Source organism: Esox lucius, chromosome 14 (assembly GCF_011004845.1).
Source record: "Esox lucius isolate fEsoLuc1 chromosome 14, fEsoLuc1.pri, whole genome shotgun sequence".
In the NCBI taxonomy this organism is placed as follows: Eukaryota; Metazoa; Chordata; class Actinopteri; order Esociformes; family Esocidae; genus Esox; species Esox lucius.
The window spans coordinates 9,879,667-9,896,818 of NC_047582.1; the positions used below are offsets into that span (position 1 = coordinate 9,879,667).

Here is a 17,152-nt window from a genome sequence, read left to right on the forward strand (position 1 = left end):
ATCTGGTGTAAGACTAGGTTATCCTGCACTGCCTATTGCATGACTACTCTCACACTTGTCATATCAGCTGTGGGTGAGAAAGTCTCCTCATAATCAGTGCCTGGTTTCTGGTTGTAGCCTTTTGCTACGAATCTCGCCTTGTATTTGTCAGATCCATCAATTTCTGTCTTAAGTGCATAAACCCATCTGCCCCCCACTGTCTGTTTGCCTGGTGGTAACTGAGTAAGGGTGAAGGTCTCATTCTCCTCCAGAGATCGCATCTCCTCTTTCATGGCATTCCTCCACTATGTTGCTTTGGTTGATGCAATGGCGTCCTGGTAAATTTGAGGAATATCACACACTGCTCTGTAACAAGAGTCCATGCATATGTGCAGTTTGTCCTTCGTATCCTCTGTCTCAAAATGAGCTGGTCTCTTTTAAGTTCTCTGTGGGTTTCTTCTGATCAAAGTCTCTGTGGCTTCACCTGGCTGTGTGTCTTTTCAGGTAAAGTCTCAGTAGCATCACTTTGAACACCCTGACCTGGTAAATTTTACACATTTTCATCAACAACATTCTCTTCACTGTTGTCAACCCTAGGATGTACATCCTCGTATTCTATGTGTGACTCAGATCTTTGTGTTTCCCTTTCTTTGGTTGTTTTAGTGGTGAATTTTACCAGCCTGTGTTTATGGACCCTCTGTGTCTGGATAATAAATTAGATTGGCTGGGCTGTTATTTTCATAGCCAATGAAAACACCTTGCTCACATCTAGAATCCAATTTGCCTTTCTCTTGCTTGTAAGCAAAACACACTGATCCACATTTTTGTAATTTGGATATGTTTGGTACCTTGCCTGTGAAAAACTTGTATGGCGTTTTGCTTTGTGCGTCTGCTGTAGCACCTTTTCCTCACATAAAATGAGATCTGCATAGCGTAGTTCCATAGCTTATCTGGTAACCCGCTCTCTATCAGTAGGCATCTGCTCATATCATAGTGTTCTCCAACCTCCCTCCGCTGTGCCATTTTGGTGGGGTGAATAAGATGTTTCATGTCTAATCCTATCTTTTGTTAACAGTGCCTGGAAATCCCAACTTGTAAACTCAGTGCCATTATCTGAGCGGATACACTTGATTTCTCCATAAGGTGCTATATCTGCTAAGAAGCTTTCTGTGGCCCGCACTGTATCACTCTTGGACTTAAGAAAGTATACAAACATAGTACCAGAGTAGTCATCTGTAAATGACTGCGCATATCTGTGTCATTCCATGCTCGGTATTGGCATGGGACCGTCTAAATCAGTGTGGACTAGTTCTAGAGGCTTCTTTGCCTTCCTATCTAGCTCCTTATTTCTTGTCTGAGTGAACTTTTCCTGTGTACACACCTCACACAATCGATCCAACCCAACTACACCTCCTTTAATTTCCATGTCTTCACAACACCTTGCAACATTTTCACATCTTCATAATTACAATGACTCAATATTTCATGCCACGTCTGCATATCATGACATGCTTTACATTGATCAACATTTGTTTCAACAGTTGGCAAGTAATACACATTTTCATTCTCATGAATGTCAAACCTGCTACCATCCTTGGTGACCATGTGACTTTCCCCCTTTTGAAGGTGATTGTTGCTCCTCCATTTGTTGCTCTTGCCACTGAGAAGATGTGTGTGGGTAAGATGGCATGTAGAGCGTATCTCGTAGCTGCGCTGTTTGTTGTCGTCCAGCATTGTCTAGAAGATGTATCACCGCTGTTCCTCTCCATTGTGCCATTCCACTGTTCTCTCCTGCATCTCTTAATGCTGTAATGATGTTCTCTGCACTTATTAAGTAGTCTGTAACCGTCTCGTTGTCTGCCAAGCGCAACTTTGTCAATGAAGTGTACGGCTTGATTTTTCCCGAATAATGTTCTTTAAGTTTACGCAGGGCTTTCCTGCCATCATCAGCAGATTCATGTCTAATTAGTGATAGGCTCTTATATTAGCCTTACCAGCTCGGCATAGCAGTCAGCATTTTTCCATCTGTCTTCAGCTAGCTGATCTTCGTTTGCATAAGTGGGCTCTCTTTAGATAGTGTCCTTTAACTTCAGAGTGTGTAGGCAGCCTAGGAACCGCGTTTCCCAAAGGTCATATTTCTCCCCAGACCCGTAGAATAAAAGCTGCGGTGCTGGAACTCCTGTTGCTCGGTGGGCCATCTTGTCATTCCGCCGATTTTCCTAGCTTCTTCTTCTGCTAGCTAATTACCGCGTAATACGTCGTCTCAAACTTATTCACGCTCGCTTATCTTCAACCCTGGGCCCATAACCTGTTAAGTTAGCTGACTTTTCTATATAGTTATTTATTCCATACATGTACACAGCTCTGATCATCTGTCCTCATTATTGCATCCAAGTGAACTCAATTGGCATACATTGTATACACACTGGTATGAGAGAACGTAATACCTCAAATATAGCAACCAACACTATTACCATAATGTATTGATAAAAGCGTTATCCAAAAAAGAGATTTAACAGTTTCCTTACATTTTTTATGTCCTTATGGCATTTTCTTCATTTGGGACAATGCCTCATTTATCTACTCTCTCTTGCTTCATTTCCACATGTTTTTAGTCCTTGTGGGGTGTGTGAGTAGAACTAAACAGTGAAAGGAGCACGTTTGTGGTCCTGGTAGGGTGTGTGAATATAACTAAACAGTTAAAGAAGCATGTTTTTGGTCCTGCTGGGGTGTGGGATTGCTTTGGAAATAATTTGCATTTTTGTCAATATTTTTAAACCGATCAGCCACAACATGATGACCACCTGCCTAATATTGTGTAGGTCCCCCTTTTACCGCCATAACAGCCCAAACCCATTGAGGCATGGACTCCACTAGACCTCTGAAGGTGTGCTGTGGTATCAGGCACCAAGACGTTAGCAGCAGATACTTTAAGTTGCAAGGTGGGGCCTCCATGGATCAGACTTTTTTGTCCAGCACATCCCACAGATGCTCGATTGGACTGAGATCTGGGGAATTTGGATGGCAACTTAACACTTGAACTAATATTTGTGTTCCTCAAACCATTCCTGAAACATTTTTGCTTTGTGGCAGGGCGCATTGTCCTGCTGAAAGAGGCCAGTGCCATCAGGGAATACCGTTGCCATGAAAGGATGCACTTGGTCTGCAACAATGCTTAGGTAGGTGGTACGTGTAAAGTAACATCCACATGAATGGCAGGACCCAAGGTGTCCCAGCAGAACATTTCCCAAAGAGTCACACTGCCTCCGCCGGCTTGCCTACTTCCCATAGTGCATCCTGTGCCATGCGTTCTTCAGGTAAGCGATGCACACGGTGTAAAAGGAAACGTGATTCATCAGGCCACCTTTATCATGCCACCTTCTTCCATTGCTCTGTAGTCCAGTTCAGATGCTCAAGTTCCCATTGTAGGCACTTTCGGCAGTGTACAGGGGTCAGCATGGGCACCCTGACTGGTCTGGTGCAACGCAGCCCCATACGCAAAAAACTGTGATTCACTGTGTGTTCTGACACCTTTCTATCAGGACCAGCATTAGCTTTTTCAGCAATTTGAGCTACAGTTGCACGTCTGTTGATTCGGACAACAGGGGCCATCATTCGCTCCCCTGCCGCCGGCTCACCACTTTTCCTTCTTTAGACCACTTTTGATAGATACTGACCACTGCAGACCGGGAACACCCCACAAGGGCTGCAGTTTTGGAGATTCTCTGACCCAGTTGTCTAGAGTCAAAGTCGCTCAGATCCTTACACTTGGTCATTTTTCTTGTTTCTACCACATCAAACTGTGACGACAGAATGTTCACTTGCTGCCTAATATATCCCACCCACTGACAGGTGCCATGATAACGAGATTATCAGTGTCATTCAATTCACCTGTCAGTGGTCATAATGTTATGGCTGATGGGTGTATATTCCTTTCCAACTGTACAGGTGACGACATCAGCACTTGCAGAATGTACATACAAGGAATAGTTGTTGCCATGATGTAACCTAGGAAATGCAAGGTTGCATTGAGACATTGATCCAGGAGACATACGTAAGCATAGAATCTTGGTTGCCCAGACAACTTGGCGAAAGCTCACACATGACAGCTGGGGCATGTTACTATTGGTGGTTTACTTACTCAGCTCTCCCAATAAGGAATAGAGTCCTGTTCACCTTTACAGTACAAGGAGCTGGAGCCCTCCTCCTGCTATTAAGACGTACCCCCAAAAAGGAGACGACTTCTAATGGTTTCTGCTAGGCCCAAGGCCTAGTTTTCCACACATACAGTTGTGCTCATAAGTTTGCATACCCTGGCAGAAATTGTGATATTTTGGCATTGATATTGAAAATGACTGATCATGCAATAAAAACAATATTTTCTTGGAGGATAGTGATCATATGAAGCCATTTATTATCACAGTTTTTGGTTCCTTATGAAGTCATAATGATAACAGAAATCACCCAAACGGCCCTGATCAAACCAAAATAGAGCATTATGGTCAAAAACATAAGCGCTATTTTTGGAGAGGGGTACTTTGGTACTCTTTGGCACCAACGCAGGTTCTTAACAGCATCTGGTAAGACAATCTGTTGTTAGTTGCTAATCTACTGGACACTATCCTACTACCAGACTCCATTTCTGTGTGCAAGTGTCAGGCTCATTCTAACGCCTCTGATCCCATCCTCAACGCCAAATTGTCGTGGAAATCCCTCAACTACAAAGGCCTTACTAAATGACTGGATTATACTTAGAATAAGCAATATGATTTCATTGTACTAAGGAATAGCAACATTTCTACCACAGATCCTAAAGATTTTTGGCACTAATGAGCCAGACTAGTATACCAACATTTCCACCAGAACGGCTAAAATGTTACCAGCCCTCTTTGCAACTGTATTTACAGAGGAACTGGGCTAGTAATTTATAAACAAATGTTTTCTCTATATATTTTCCCAGTATTCATGTTAAGGTAGTCTGATCACAATATTATATATCCACTAGAATGACAACTATTTTGTGAACTGAAAGTAACCCAAGAATAAGTGTAAATAGGCAATGTATAATGCAAACATTTAGATTGTAACACATAACTACAGTGAAAGCACATAACTAAAGTGAACAAAACATCATTGGAGCTGACTTTACTACTCGCCCGAAATGTGAACTACTCGCATTAGGTGAGCGAAGAGAGAGCAAACTTAATTTCCAGCCCTGCATATGACATTGTATTCATGCTGATTCATTTATAATACTGATTGATTAATGTTAAACAATGCAAAGATGCACCAAGCTAGATACCTGGCTGACTGCCTTCAATCTAAACAACTGCTGATATTAGCTTAAAACATTCTTAAACTGTGTCAGTTGTGCTCACCTTTCTTTTCAAAGAAATTAATTAGCAGTTGTTTTCCCTCAGTTTGCACTCTTTCTTTTCTTTTTGGTACCCCATTTCCCTTTTCTTGCGGAAAGGCATGAGTCTATAATAGTAGCAGACACTCTGCTCGATTAGCTGCATTTAGAGATTTATTCTGGTGCCGGGTTGAGAGTGACCTCAGAGCCTCCACTATATTTTTGGGATAAAAAATACAGTCAATCAACCGATTTATTCAGCAAATGTAAATGTATTTATGACACTAATAACTTAGAAATAAAAAAATGTCAAACAAATACACATTTTCATTCCAAGATTTTCGTGGGCCCTCCTCCCATTGGGGCCCTGGGTAGTCAGTCCCACTTTCCCCTCACTTCGACTCTCCTGGATGGGAGGAGTGGAGGAGGCCTGGAGGGAGGTGGAAGAAAGGAAGGAGTGGAGGGTGGAGGAGTGTAGGGAGGATGTGTAGAGGGGGGAGTAGTGGAGGGAGGATGAGTGGAGGGAGGAGCCGAGGGAAGGAGGAGAAAAAGACATAGAAGAGGAGAGGCAGCAAAGGATTGTGGAGACAGAGGATGGGATTATACAAAGAGCAGGATTTTAGAAGGGAAATGTAGTTTTCAACATTTGCAATGGAAAAGAACCCTCCCAGCATATTCTTTTTTATAACAAACAAAGAAATATCTTAAAAGGTAAAAACTGTTGTATTTCTCAATAGGCTAAGCTGTCAAAGGGTTTCTTACCGTTTATATTAAATTTCACAAGTGTAATAAGATTTTATGTTGAGTTTTAATAGGAAGAAAATGCTGAAAAAATAGGCTAAAATATCAGTGCAGTGTTGCTATTATATTCTCCCACTTAGAACTCCAGTGTCTTCAGGTACTTTCCTGTCGTTGCCACAGTTCTCCACTGGGTGTCACCCTGCAGGGAAGTGGTTCAGGAATAAGCTGGATGGATTCCAAATTCTTCAGCAGTAAGTCATCTGTACTTAATAGTTGAGGTGATGTAATGTTTACACTTATGACTGGTTCATATTAAAAAACATGACTTACATAACCACATTTTGTTATGTCATAATGATGTAATTACACCCGAATAGCCGTTATTTCTTAACAGAGGTGGGGGACTCGAGTCACATGACTTGACTCGAGTCTGACTCGAGTCACAATTTTCAGGACTTGTGACTTGCTTGATTAAAGTATGAAAATTACTTGACTTGACTTTGACTTAAGAACAAGTTACTTGAGACTTGACTTGACTTGAAGTGGAAGACTCGACAATGACTTGAACTTATAATAAACAAACAGCAATAACATTATTTTATATGTTGTGACATCAGCACCACTAATCAGCGTATGTTCCTTTAACGCTGCTCAATTCAAACCGCGCCAAACATGGCAAACAGTAACGTTAGTCGAGCTCCACAAATAGTATCGTTTGGATACAAGGACTTTGAACTGGACCATGTGAATAAAAAAAATATTTGCCCGATGCAAAATATGCAACAACGTCAAATTTCATTCGTCATTTTAAGAACCACAAGGAAAGGTAAGAAAGTAATCTCTTTATATTCAGTTTCATTAAGATCTATAACGATTAAGTTACTAATGTAATGAATTAATCTTTTGTTTGTCATAATTTGGCCTTGGTTGCATATTATGTTTTTTTTTTCTTGTTAGAAATGTGACCATTATCATAACTGAATACGTCTGGTAAATAGATGTAAGGGAATTTGACTATAACAGTGGCATAGCCTGAATTTTAATGTTGATGGGCATCTTAAAATGAGCGGGCATGTATATTATTACACGTAGGCTATAATGTCTGTATTAAATGTGCGCATTTTCAAGTGTTTGTGGACTGCGCGTGGAAACTAAAAAGCATTGTGCTTACACCATAACAGTTAACTTTACTGCATGAAAGGCTAACATGGAGGCGCCGATGTGATTACTAGCACCTAAACATTTCGAAGAGTTTTTTTTTTACTCATACAGACAAGAATAATTACAGCGTAATTACATAGGCAGTTTTTCAGTCACAATAATTAGTTCATAAGGTTGTTATTATTAGCCCTTATTACGTCGATTGGCTGAATTCCAGTGCAGAATGCGTGTTATTTCTTGATAACAGACCGTTGCCATGAAAAACAGCGCGTTGCTATGGACGCAGCAGGATTCTAACCAGAGACGGAACGGACTATTTTCTTTAGAGGAAGCAATACAATCGTTTTTAAATCAATAAATTCCTTTTGAAATCAATATTTTGTGTCAAATTATTGATTTATTTGGTAGGTAGCCATGTAATAAGCGGAAAAAGGTATAGCGAGGCGGTTGTTATAGCGAATACAAACCTTCAGGCTGATTCAATATCCCTCCGCTTCGTCCCCCCAAAAAATTGTTCCGCGGAGGAGAAAAATATTTGATTTTGAAATCGAGCTTCGCACCTAGCGCACGTCAGAAACAGAGGATAGTGTGTGTGTGTGTTCATCTCTTTAGTACTGTGACTTGACTTGACTTGAAACTTATAAGGACTCGACTCGACTTGACTTGCTTGATTTATCTGAACTGTGACTTGAGACTTGACTCGAGACTTGATGGTTAAGACTTGAGACTTGCTTGGACTTGTGTGACTTGTCCCCATCTCTGTTTCTTAATGTCAATTTAGATGGAAATCAACATTTTTGCCATTACATTTATTATCCAGTGGATTGTTGTTCACTGCAAAGAATATAATACCAAAAATATGTAAATAGTTTCCAGACAATTCCCCACATTTTCTCAAGCATTCAGTAATGGTGTCTGTTCTTAACTACTGCCAAGAGTAGTCATGGAAATTATGAATTCCTACAGATCTGAAAACTGATTAGGCATTTTTCTAGAAAAAAATAAGTATTTTTCCCAGAATTGTCTACATAAAAGTACTCATTAAAAGATGAACTGTCATAAATGAATCTTTCAATGACAGAAAGATGCTCTGAATAATAAGAGCATCTCCTAAATGAATAAAATGTTGATGTAAATGATGAGCAGACAAGAAGAAACTGAAAATTAAATCACGCTTCCCCAATGTGGACCAAAGTGCTGCAAAACGTGACAAGAGATGAAGCAAGGCACCACAAGGAGTCACTAGAGCACAATGAGACAAGGTGATCCTATTCATTTACTAACCCAGCAAACCTGAACTGTGCAGGCCAATTGTCCCGCCCTCTGTGGGACCACTGGGCTAATCTGTGAGCTTGATACTCCAACCCTGGTCTCACAGCTAACTGCCTGGCAGTGACTTTACCATTGCTAATTTTTATCGATAGGAATGTGACAATATCATTAAATTACAGGTAAAACATTTGAATTTAATACAACAAAGGTGATTTTGAATTTGTTCTTGTGTAATGAATGAATGACAACATGCTCACCATTCAAACAAAATAGAGTCCTGAATCCTTGTAGTAATGCTTGTGGACAACACACTAGTTTATTTGATCTTGAATACAAATTAAGAAAATCATGTTCCAGAACCACATGGCACCTTTCAGTTGATTTCAGCATCCAGGGAATCTACGGTGCAGTTCATTTACACTGAAATATTGAAAAATCTGAAAGAGAAAATATTGAAAATGGATATAAGATTTGTACCCTAAATCTAGCTCAACAACACCTATGTGCATACCTGTGCAGTCGTAGCTTAACTCACTATAATCAGCTGAGTGTAAACATAGTATATATATATTGTTGCAACAGATGAACTGTCAGTTCTACACAGTCAATTATTCAATTTTTTCTTAGTTGTGTACCCTCACCCTCTCTCCACATTCCTCCTGTACTCACCCTGGCATTTGACCCATTTTCTAGGCTTCTTTTTGGCATGTATGTTTAATGCCACATCTAATACTTCATGAGTGGTCAATGCTTCTTGAAGGAATTGAAGATTTTTTTGTTTCTGTTTTTCCTTCTTTTGGGTTCTGTGTTGGTCGATTTTATTGCGTATCTTGTCAAGAATTGACTTTGGCATCTCGGTTTGGATTTCTTTCTTGTAGGTTGCGTCGGTCTCTTCTATGACTTGTGTGTCCTTTGTCTTTCCGTTGTTACTTCCTTTGGCATTTTGTTCAATTTGTCTTTCTTTTAGTGCTTTTCTTTGTTTGTCTTCCTTTTTGGGATTTGATCTCATGTTCTTCATTCCTCCATCTGTGTCTTTTTCCATTAGTGCTACCTTTTCAATAGAATAATTCACTTTGGTTTCTTTTTTTACTTGTGTCTCGAATCTTTTAGCCTGTTCTTCATTTGGACTTTCTTTTGTCACATTAAGTTTGTCTTCCATTTTAGTATTTGATCTCTTGAGCTTCAATCCCCCATCATTCCCACTTTCCAGCAGTTCAAGGTCTTCAATTACCAAATCCATGGTAGTCTCTTCAACTTGTTTGCCTATATTTTTCACATGTTCTTTGGCAGTTTTTTCATCTTGAATTAGTTCATTTTCTTTTCTTTTTTTGTCATCCTCTCTAGCATGTTTGTCCATGGAACTTTCTTTTGCATCTTTAAGTGCATCTACCTTTTTGGAATTTGATCCCCAGTGCTTCATTCCCCAGGCACTTGACAAATTCCCTTCGGTTTCGTCTTCTGCTTGTTTCTCTAACTTCATATCATGTTGTTGCTTTGCATTTTCTTTGACAACTTTGCTTTGTTTGTCATCCTCTGTAGAATGTTGTTCATTAAGACTTTCATCCATAAATCTTAGCTTGTCTGCGTTTTTTGGATTTGATGTTCTGTGCTTTACGCCCACATCCAATTCCTTTTCCAGTTGCTCCAATTCTTCTAGAAAAAAATCCATGTCAGTCTCTTCTTGAACTTGTTTCTTTACATTTACAACATGTCCTTTGGCATTTTGTTCATTTGGACTTCCTTTTATTACTTTTATTTGTTTGTCATTATCTGTAGCATGTTGTACGTTTGAACTTTTTTTCATGACTTTCAGTTTGTCTTCCTTTTTGGGATTTGTTGTCCTGTTCTTTATTCCCACATCCAAGTCATTTTCCAGTTGCTCTAATTCTGCAAGAAAAAAATCCATGTCAGTCTCTTCTTGAACATGTTTCCTTACAATTTTAACATGTCCTTTGGCATTTTGTTCATTTGGACTTCCTTTTATTACTTTTCTTTGTTTGTCATTATCTGTAGCATGTTGTACGTTTGAACTTTTTTTCATGACTTTCAGTTTGTCTTCCTTTTTGGGATTTGTTGTCCTGTTCTTTATTCCCACATCCAAGTCATTTTCCAGTTGCTCTAATTCTGCAAGAAAAAAATCCATGTCAGTCTCTTCTTGAACATGTTTCCTTACAATTTTAACATGTCTTTTGGAATTTTGTTCATTTGGACTTCCTTTTATTACTTTTCTTTGTTTGTCATTATCTGTAGCATGTTGTACGTTTGAACTTTTTTTCATGACTTTCAGTTTGTCTTCCTTTTTGGGATTTGTTGTCCTGTGCTTTATTCCCACATCCAAGTCATTTTGCAGTTGATCTAGTTCTTCAACAAAGAAATCCATGTCAGTCTCTTCTTGAACTTGTTTCTTTACATATTCAACATGTCCTTTGGTATTTTCTTCATTTGGGACAATGCCTAATATATCTACTCTCTCTTGCTTCATTTCCACATCTGTGTCAATTGCCCGGCACACTACGTCTTGCATTAAAACAATCACTTCAGTTGGTTTCACTCTTGTGTCTGGCTTTTTAGAATCGTTTTCCTTGGGACCTTCTTTCATAAATTTGAGTTTACATCTTGTTTTAACAACTCTTTCTTTCTTCATTCCTCCATCCATTCCACTTCCCAGTAGCTCAGGCCCTTGAATGTCCATGTCATTCTTTTCTTTGACTTGTGGGTCTTCCTTTTTAATGTGATCTTTGGGATGTTGTTGCTTTGGACGTACTTCTTTGATTTCCGTTTGACCTTTATCCATTTTAACTCTCCCCCTCCTCAATTCCCTCAGATGGTCAGTGTCACCATTGATGTGTTCTTTCTTTCTCCGTTTAATCTCCCTTTTCCTTCTCTCTGCCTCCATCTCATTCTGCCTTTCTTCAAGCATGTCTTCTCTCTTTCTCAGATCACTCTCCATTTTCTTTCCCACTGCCTCCATTTCTCTCTGCCTCTTTTCAAGCCTGTCTTGTCTGCTTTTCAGTTCACTCTCCATTTGCATCCTCTCTGCCTCCATCTCTCTCTGCCTTTCTTCAAGCATCTCTTCTGTCTTTCCCTGTTCATTCTCCCTTTTCCTTCTCTCTGCCTCCACCTCTCTCTGTCTTTCTTGAAGCATCTCTTCTCTCTTTCTCAGATCACTCTCCATTTTCCTTCTCTCTGCCTCCATTTCTCTCTGCCTTTCTTCAAGCATCTCTTCTCTCTTTCTCAGATCACTCTCCATTTGCATCCTGTCTGCCTCCATTTCTCTCTGTCCCTTTTCAAGCCTGTCTTGTCTGCTTTTCTGTACACTCTCCATTTGCATCCTCTCTGCCTCCACCTCTCTCTGTCTTTCTTGAAGCGTCTCTTCTGTCTTTCTCTGCTCATTCTCCCTTTTCCTTTTCTCTGCCTCCATCTCTCTCTGCCTTTCTTGAAGCATCTCTTCTCTCTTTCTCAGGTCACTCTCCATTTTCGTTCTCTCTGCCTCCATGTCTCTCTGCCTCTTTTCAAGCCTGTCTTGTCTGCTTTTCTGTTCACTCTCCATTTGCATCCGGTCTGCCTCCATCTCACTCTGCCTCTCTTTAAGGCACCTTTCTCTCTTTCTCTGTTCATTCTGAATTCTCCTCCTCTCTGCCTCAATCTCTCTCTGTCCCTCTTCAAGGATGTCTTCTCTGATGTTCTGTTCATTTCTCCTCCTCTCTCTCTCCACTTCAGTCTGAACCTTCTCTTTTCTCAAAAATCGTACCTCATCCTTTTCCATTGCACTCCATCCTGTCCCTTCATCCATGACTTTTGTCTCCCCTTTCTGATCTTCAATGTCACTTAACACATTTCTTGGCATCTCCATTTGAATCCTCTCACTTTTCTCCCTCAGGTTTTCCTTGTCCGTTTCCAGAATACCTTTCAGGTCTATTCCCATCTTTCTTTTCATTTGAATCATTTTAATGTATTCTTCCATCTCTCTCTCCCACTCACGCAATTCCTGCTTTGTCAGTCTTGGTCCAATATTCATGTTCTTACTCTTTGTCTCTAGATTCATCTTTATCAGAGGAAAATCACTCTTTCTTTCAAAGATTCTCTCCTGACTCACAGGAATTCTCCTCTCTTTCTCTCGCCCATAATCCTTGAATATATCTCCCTCTGTTTGAGTTTGTTTGTTACTCTGTTCGGTTTTAGTCCGTCCAGTCTCTTTCTTGAGCCATTCCTTTTCAAATCTACAGACCCTTCGATCAAGTTCTGTCATCACAAGGGCCTGAAGTTTATGCATTCGCTCCTCAATCCAAACTCTCTCCTTTAAAAACATGATCTCCACCTTCTCCCTGTCCAAATGACTTCTCATTATGAATGTATTCTATAAATGAAAACAATTTGATTAGTCTCCAATGTGTTCATTGACTGGGCTCTATTGATGCACAGGTCAGGAAATACTGTACTATATTTCAAATCGGGATGGGTAGGTGGAGATTAGCTGTTTGAAGGTAAAAATAAAGAAAAACAGCCACTACCCAAATAAAACGATAATCAATCTTGTGCAAATATACCAAGCCTTCATTATTCTTATATGTATTTCATAAAAGGTGAGAGTGGGATATTTCTAGCAGGAGCAAAAAACATTACATAAACACATTTTTCATCAATCGATCAGCCACCACGCTCTGTGGACATCTTATTGACTTATTTTCATTTTTCTTTTTGTAGCATGTTAACAATGAAGTACATGTTCTGAGATTATTTTGATGACTGGGAAGGTGGTAGCAGCGTCATTGTTTTGTATTTGGGTGGCTGTGAATTGTAAAATAACTAACCCACGCATCACTATTATGCACTAATATTTTTATCTGATTGTAATCTAGGTAATACATTTTTTTCATAGAAAATCTTTTTATAACTTTGGCTCATAATGGATTATGGTAGTCAGTGATTTAGATGAACTGATCATACATCATACTTATGTATGTATACTATAGACAATAAGCACACCTATTAACACATCCTAATCATCAAAATAACAGCTATTAAGAATGATGAATGAACACCATAAAAACAAATCCATGTAGGAGCAGAACTAATCCATATTTTTGACATAACTCCACCTTATCAAGCTCAACCAACTCAGAACATTACTGTTTAACACAACTTACAAAATACAACTGCTAACCATTCTGAACATGAACAATTCACTTACCATTGCGCCAGTGCTGTCTAACCTTTGTTTTCAGTCACTGTCATCTTTCTTACAAGTGCACAAGAATACTGTTGTCATATACATCGTTGTTCTATAACCCAGGAGAAATGTTGTCAGTCTGAAGATAACAAAATTAAGCGGATTGTTTCTTTAACCTTTTCACACGTTCTGTAGGCTACGTTTCAAATATGTGTAAGGGCGTCCCAGCGTGAGTTCTTAAATGCACGTGTCAGTATGCGATGACTATTCGATCATTATGACGCAACAATACATTTCACCCCCAGCTGTCCAGAAACAGCACGCTACAAACATATTATGTAGGCAATTTCTGATTTCGACAGGTTAAAATGATATTTGGCAACTACTACAAGCAGTAATACAGTTTAATTGTATACATAATATTTTATGAGCAACCGTGAAAAATATTGAGCTATTCCTAAGTATACTGAATCTCCGCTCGAGGATTCGTCCAAGTGAATAACTTTTGCACCAGAGAAAAATCATGGAGATTTAAGCTGAAATGCACGTGTCAGTATGCGATGACTATTCGATCATTATGACGCAACAATACATTTCACCCCCAGCTGTCCAGAAAAACCACGCTACAAACATATTATGTAGGCAATTTCTGATTTCGACAGGTTAAAATGACATTTGGCAACTACTACAAGCAGTAATACAGTTTAATTGTATACATAATATTTTATGAACAACCGTGAAAAATATTGAGCTATTCCTAAGTATACTGAATCTCCGCTCGAGGATTCGTCCAAGTGAATAACTTTTGCACCAGAGAAAAATCATGGAGATTTAAGCTGCTGTGAAATGTATTTTGAGCGAACTGTTTCCGTTAAATTCTTATCTGACACCCACAAGATCTGACATTATTTGTAATATCAACCCAGTCCGAGTTATATCCGAGGCCGGCCGTATCCGGAAGAAAATGCCAGCTCTGTTCCCACCCAGGCCTGCCCAATTGTGTGTATTTGTCTGGCAGTGAACGTAAACCTTTCACATGCTTTTGTCATAGTTCTGCGTGTCAAATACATTACTCATCTTATAAAGATTCGTGTTTTTAGGAAGTTGTCTCAAATGTAAAACGTAGTGGTCTGTTGTTAGAACGCACTTTGCATCTCTCTCCAAAACGCGATGTCTCCTTCCGCTAAATTCTGCACTTCGGGTAGTTTAATAGACTGCTTGGGCACATGCGTTACATGGCACGTGCCTAGGTCTGTAAAAGAATAATTACACGAATTGTCCTCCAGAGCTGCCGTCACCTTTCACAAAGAAAATCAGTCCCGTTTGACACCAAGCCTCCTAGTTTACAGTAACCTACCTAATAGCTTATCTTCTTTCAAATCGTTATAAAAGAGGCTATTGAACCGCAGAATATAGCCCACTAGGCTACATTTTTTTTACAACGTGAGTAGAATGTCAAAGCAGAGAAGCCCTGCGCAGAAGAGCGATGAAAGTTCAGATAACCTGTATTTTACCAACTACAAAGCATAGCATTAAAAATGTCATGACATTTATTTTATTTTTTTAATTTTGTTATTTTAATATATTTTCGGATGTGGTCTGTATTTCCCACACTATCACATTCTGGTTAGATGCTTGCTGCATTTCGTCGTAGTGTTCAATGACAATAAAGTTGAATCTAAACTACTCTCATCACACCGTTCCGAGATCCGTGGCCCTTGATCCCACTCGGGATCCGACGGTCAAACATATAATGCTGAATTCAGTCAGATGACGTCTACTTTTTAATTATTGTGATTTTCAGAAACAACATATGATGAGTATTTGTTCTGGAGCTTTATATATTGCAGTTTCAAATAGTAAGCACTGAAAAAAATACACCAAATATAGGCAAGTAATGAAGGTATTGTGTTTATTCTTCTTGAAGGGTACATAGCTACAGTGTTAGGTAATAGGTTACATTATATTAATTTACTCAAATTGATTAATTGTTAGATTAATTGTTCTAAGATGTGACATTTCAATGTATAACATTTCAAGAGAAAAAACATGTAAAACTAAACATTCATCAAAAGTAAACATTTCATAATACAAAGGATCACTCTACATGTGAACCCGTGTTCTGATGTTGCTTCTGGGAGTCCATAGTGGTGCCCTCTGTCTGTGAGCTGAGGGATTGCGGCGTCCTCACATCCAGACTACAGTTGATGGGAACCACTCTCTCAGAAGATAATAAAGTATTAGGTGCCTCGATGTGGAGCTTCCCGTCAGGAGTCATGGAGCAGGTGACTGTCTCAGGGTTCACGCCTTCAGGAAGATCAATCTCTTGTCTGAACTCCTGGCATCTGTAAGAGTAGGAGCCTTTCCCATCACCCTGCTTCTTCTCCGTCTTCCCACTGACTCTTAGCTTCCTGCCCACCTGTCTGACACAGATCTCCTCTGGGGAGAAGTCCTTAGTGTCCAGTGTCATGGCAAAGCCCTCTCCCTCTTTCTCCAGCTTGTAAGAAAATGGTTGGATGTCCACAGAGGCAGGAACATGGTCCATCTCTTCAGAGATACACTGCTGAAGTTTCTCCATCAGTGCCAGACTGCTCTTGATCTCCTTAATGTTTCTCTCAAGTAGACCCTGCTGCCAGAGAAGAGGTCGTACCTCCGGACAGAGACTGTGAACGGGACAGTAGAAGTCCATCAATGGGTTGATGGAAGATTGGAATTCTGGGGAGCACAGCATCTTCATTCAATGTTGAGTGTTGATTAGTCTTGCTCTGAGATGACACTACTGTGTTCAGTGTTGGTTGTGTTGTTGACTGTCTCTTCAGTGGGAGTGTCACAGCTTTTATGTTCTCCCACTTAGAACTCCAGTGTCTTCAGGAACTTTCCTGTCGTTGCCACAGTTCTCCACTGGGTGTCACCCTGCAGGGAAGTGGTTCAGGAATGAGCTGGATGGATTCCAAATTCTTCAGCAGTAAGTCAGCTGTACTTAATAGTTGAGGTGATTTAATGTTTACACTTATGACTTCTTCATTTTAAAATACATTACTTTAAAAATGTTTTTGCAACCATTATCCTTTAGATTTTAAATATGACACTACAGTATTGATGACATCATCAACAATTTTACTGTGCCGTTAAGTACTGTGAGCAAATCAGATGAGATTTGATATCAATAACACTAGCTCAATTAAAAAAATAGTTTCAACCACAGAACCAACAGAAACGGTTAGGTCACAATGTATTTCAACCCACTGTAAAATAATTCACAAGAAAAATGAATGCTGGAAAAAATGTCAGTATCTGTAAGAGCGTAATAAAATTGTGAATGTCTTTGGGGCCTAAAGCTACCTCACAACCATTACAAGTTCCCCATTCACGGTGAGCACCACCATCCAGCACACATGCCATTTTACAAAGCACAGAGAAATACTGGGAAAGTACTGCTTCAAAAACATTCACAACATGCAGTAGCTATGATGAAA

General features: G+C 39.6%; 2 protein-coding genes across 2 annotated transcripts; both read right to left on the bottom strand.

Annotated features, from left to right (window-relative positions):
- Positions 1-8,852: 8,852 nt before the first annotated feature.
- LOC109616579 (trichohyalin-like) lies at positions 8,853-11,591 on the bottom strand. Its single transcript, XM_020053236.3, has 2 exons — positions 9,176-11,591; positions 8,853-8,943 (listed from the first exon to the last, which is right to left on the bottom strand). Exons 1-2 carry the CDS (start codon positions 11,574-11,576, stop codon positions 8,918-8,920), a joined length of 2,427 nt encoding a protein of 808 aa, XP_019908795.3. The 5' UTR covers positions 11,577-11,591; the 3' UTR covers positions 8,853-8,917.
- Positions 11,592-15,638: 4,047 nt separating this feature from the next.
- Positions 15,639-16,410, bottom strand: LOC114840874 (heat shock protein 30-like). Its single transcript, XM_029125259.2, has one exon. The coding sequence runs from the start codon at positions 16,405-16,407 to the stop codon at positions 15,775-15,777; it is 633 nt and encodes a 210-aa protein (XP_028981092.2). The 5' UTR covers positions 16,408-16,410; the 3' UTR covers positions 15,639-15,774.
- Positions 16,411-17,152: the final 742 nt, after the last annotated feature.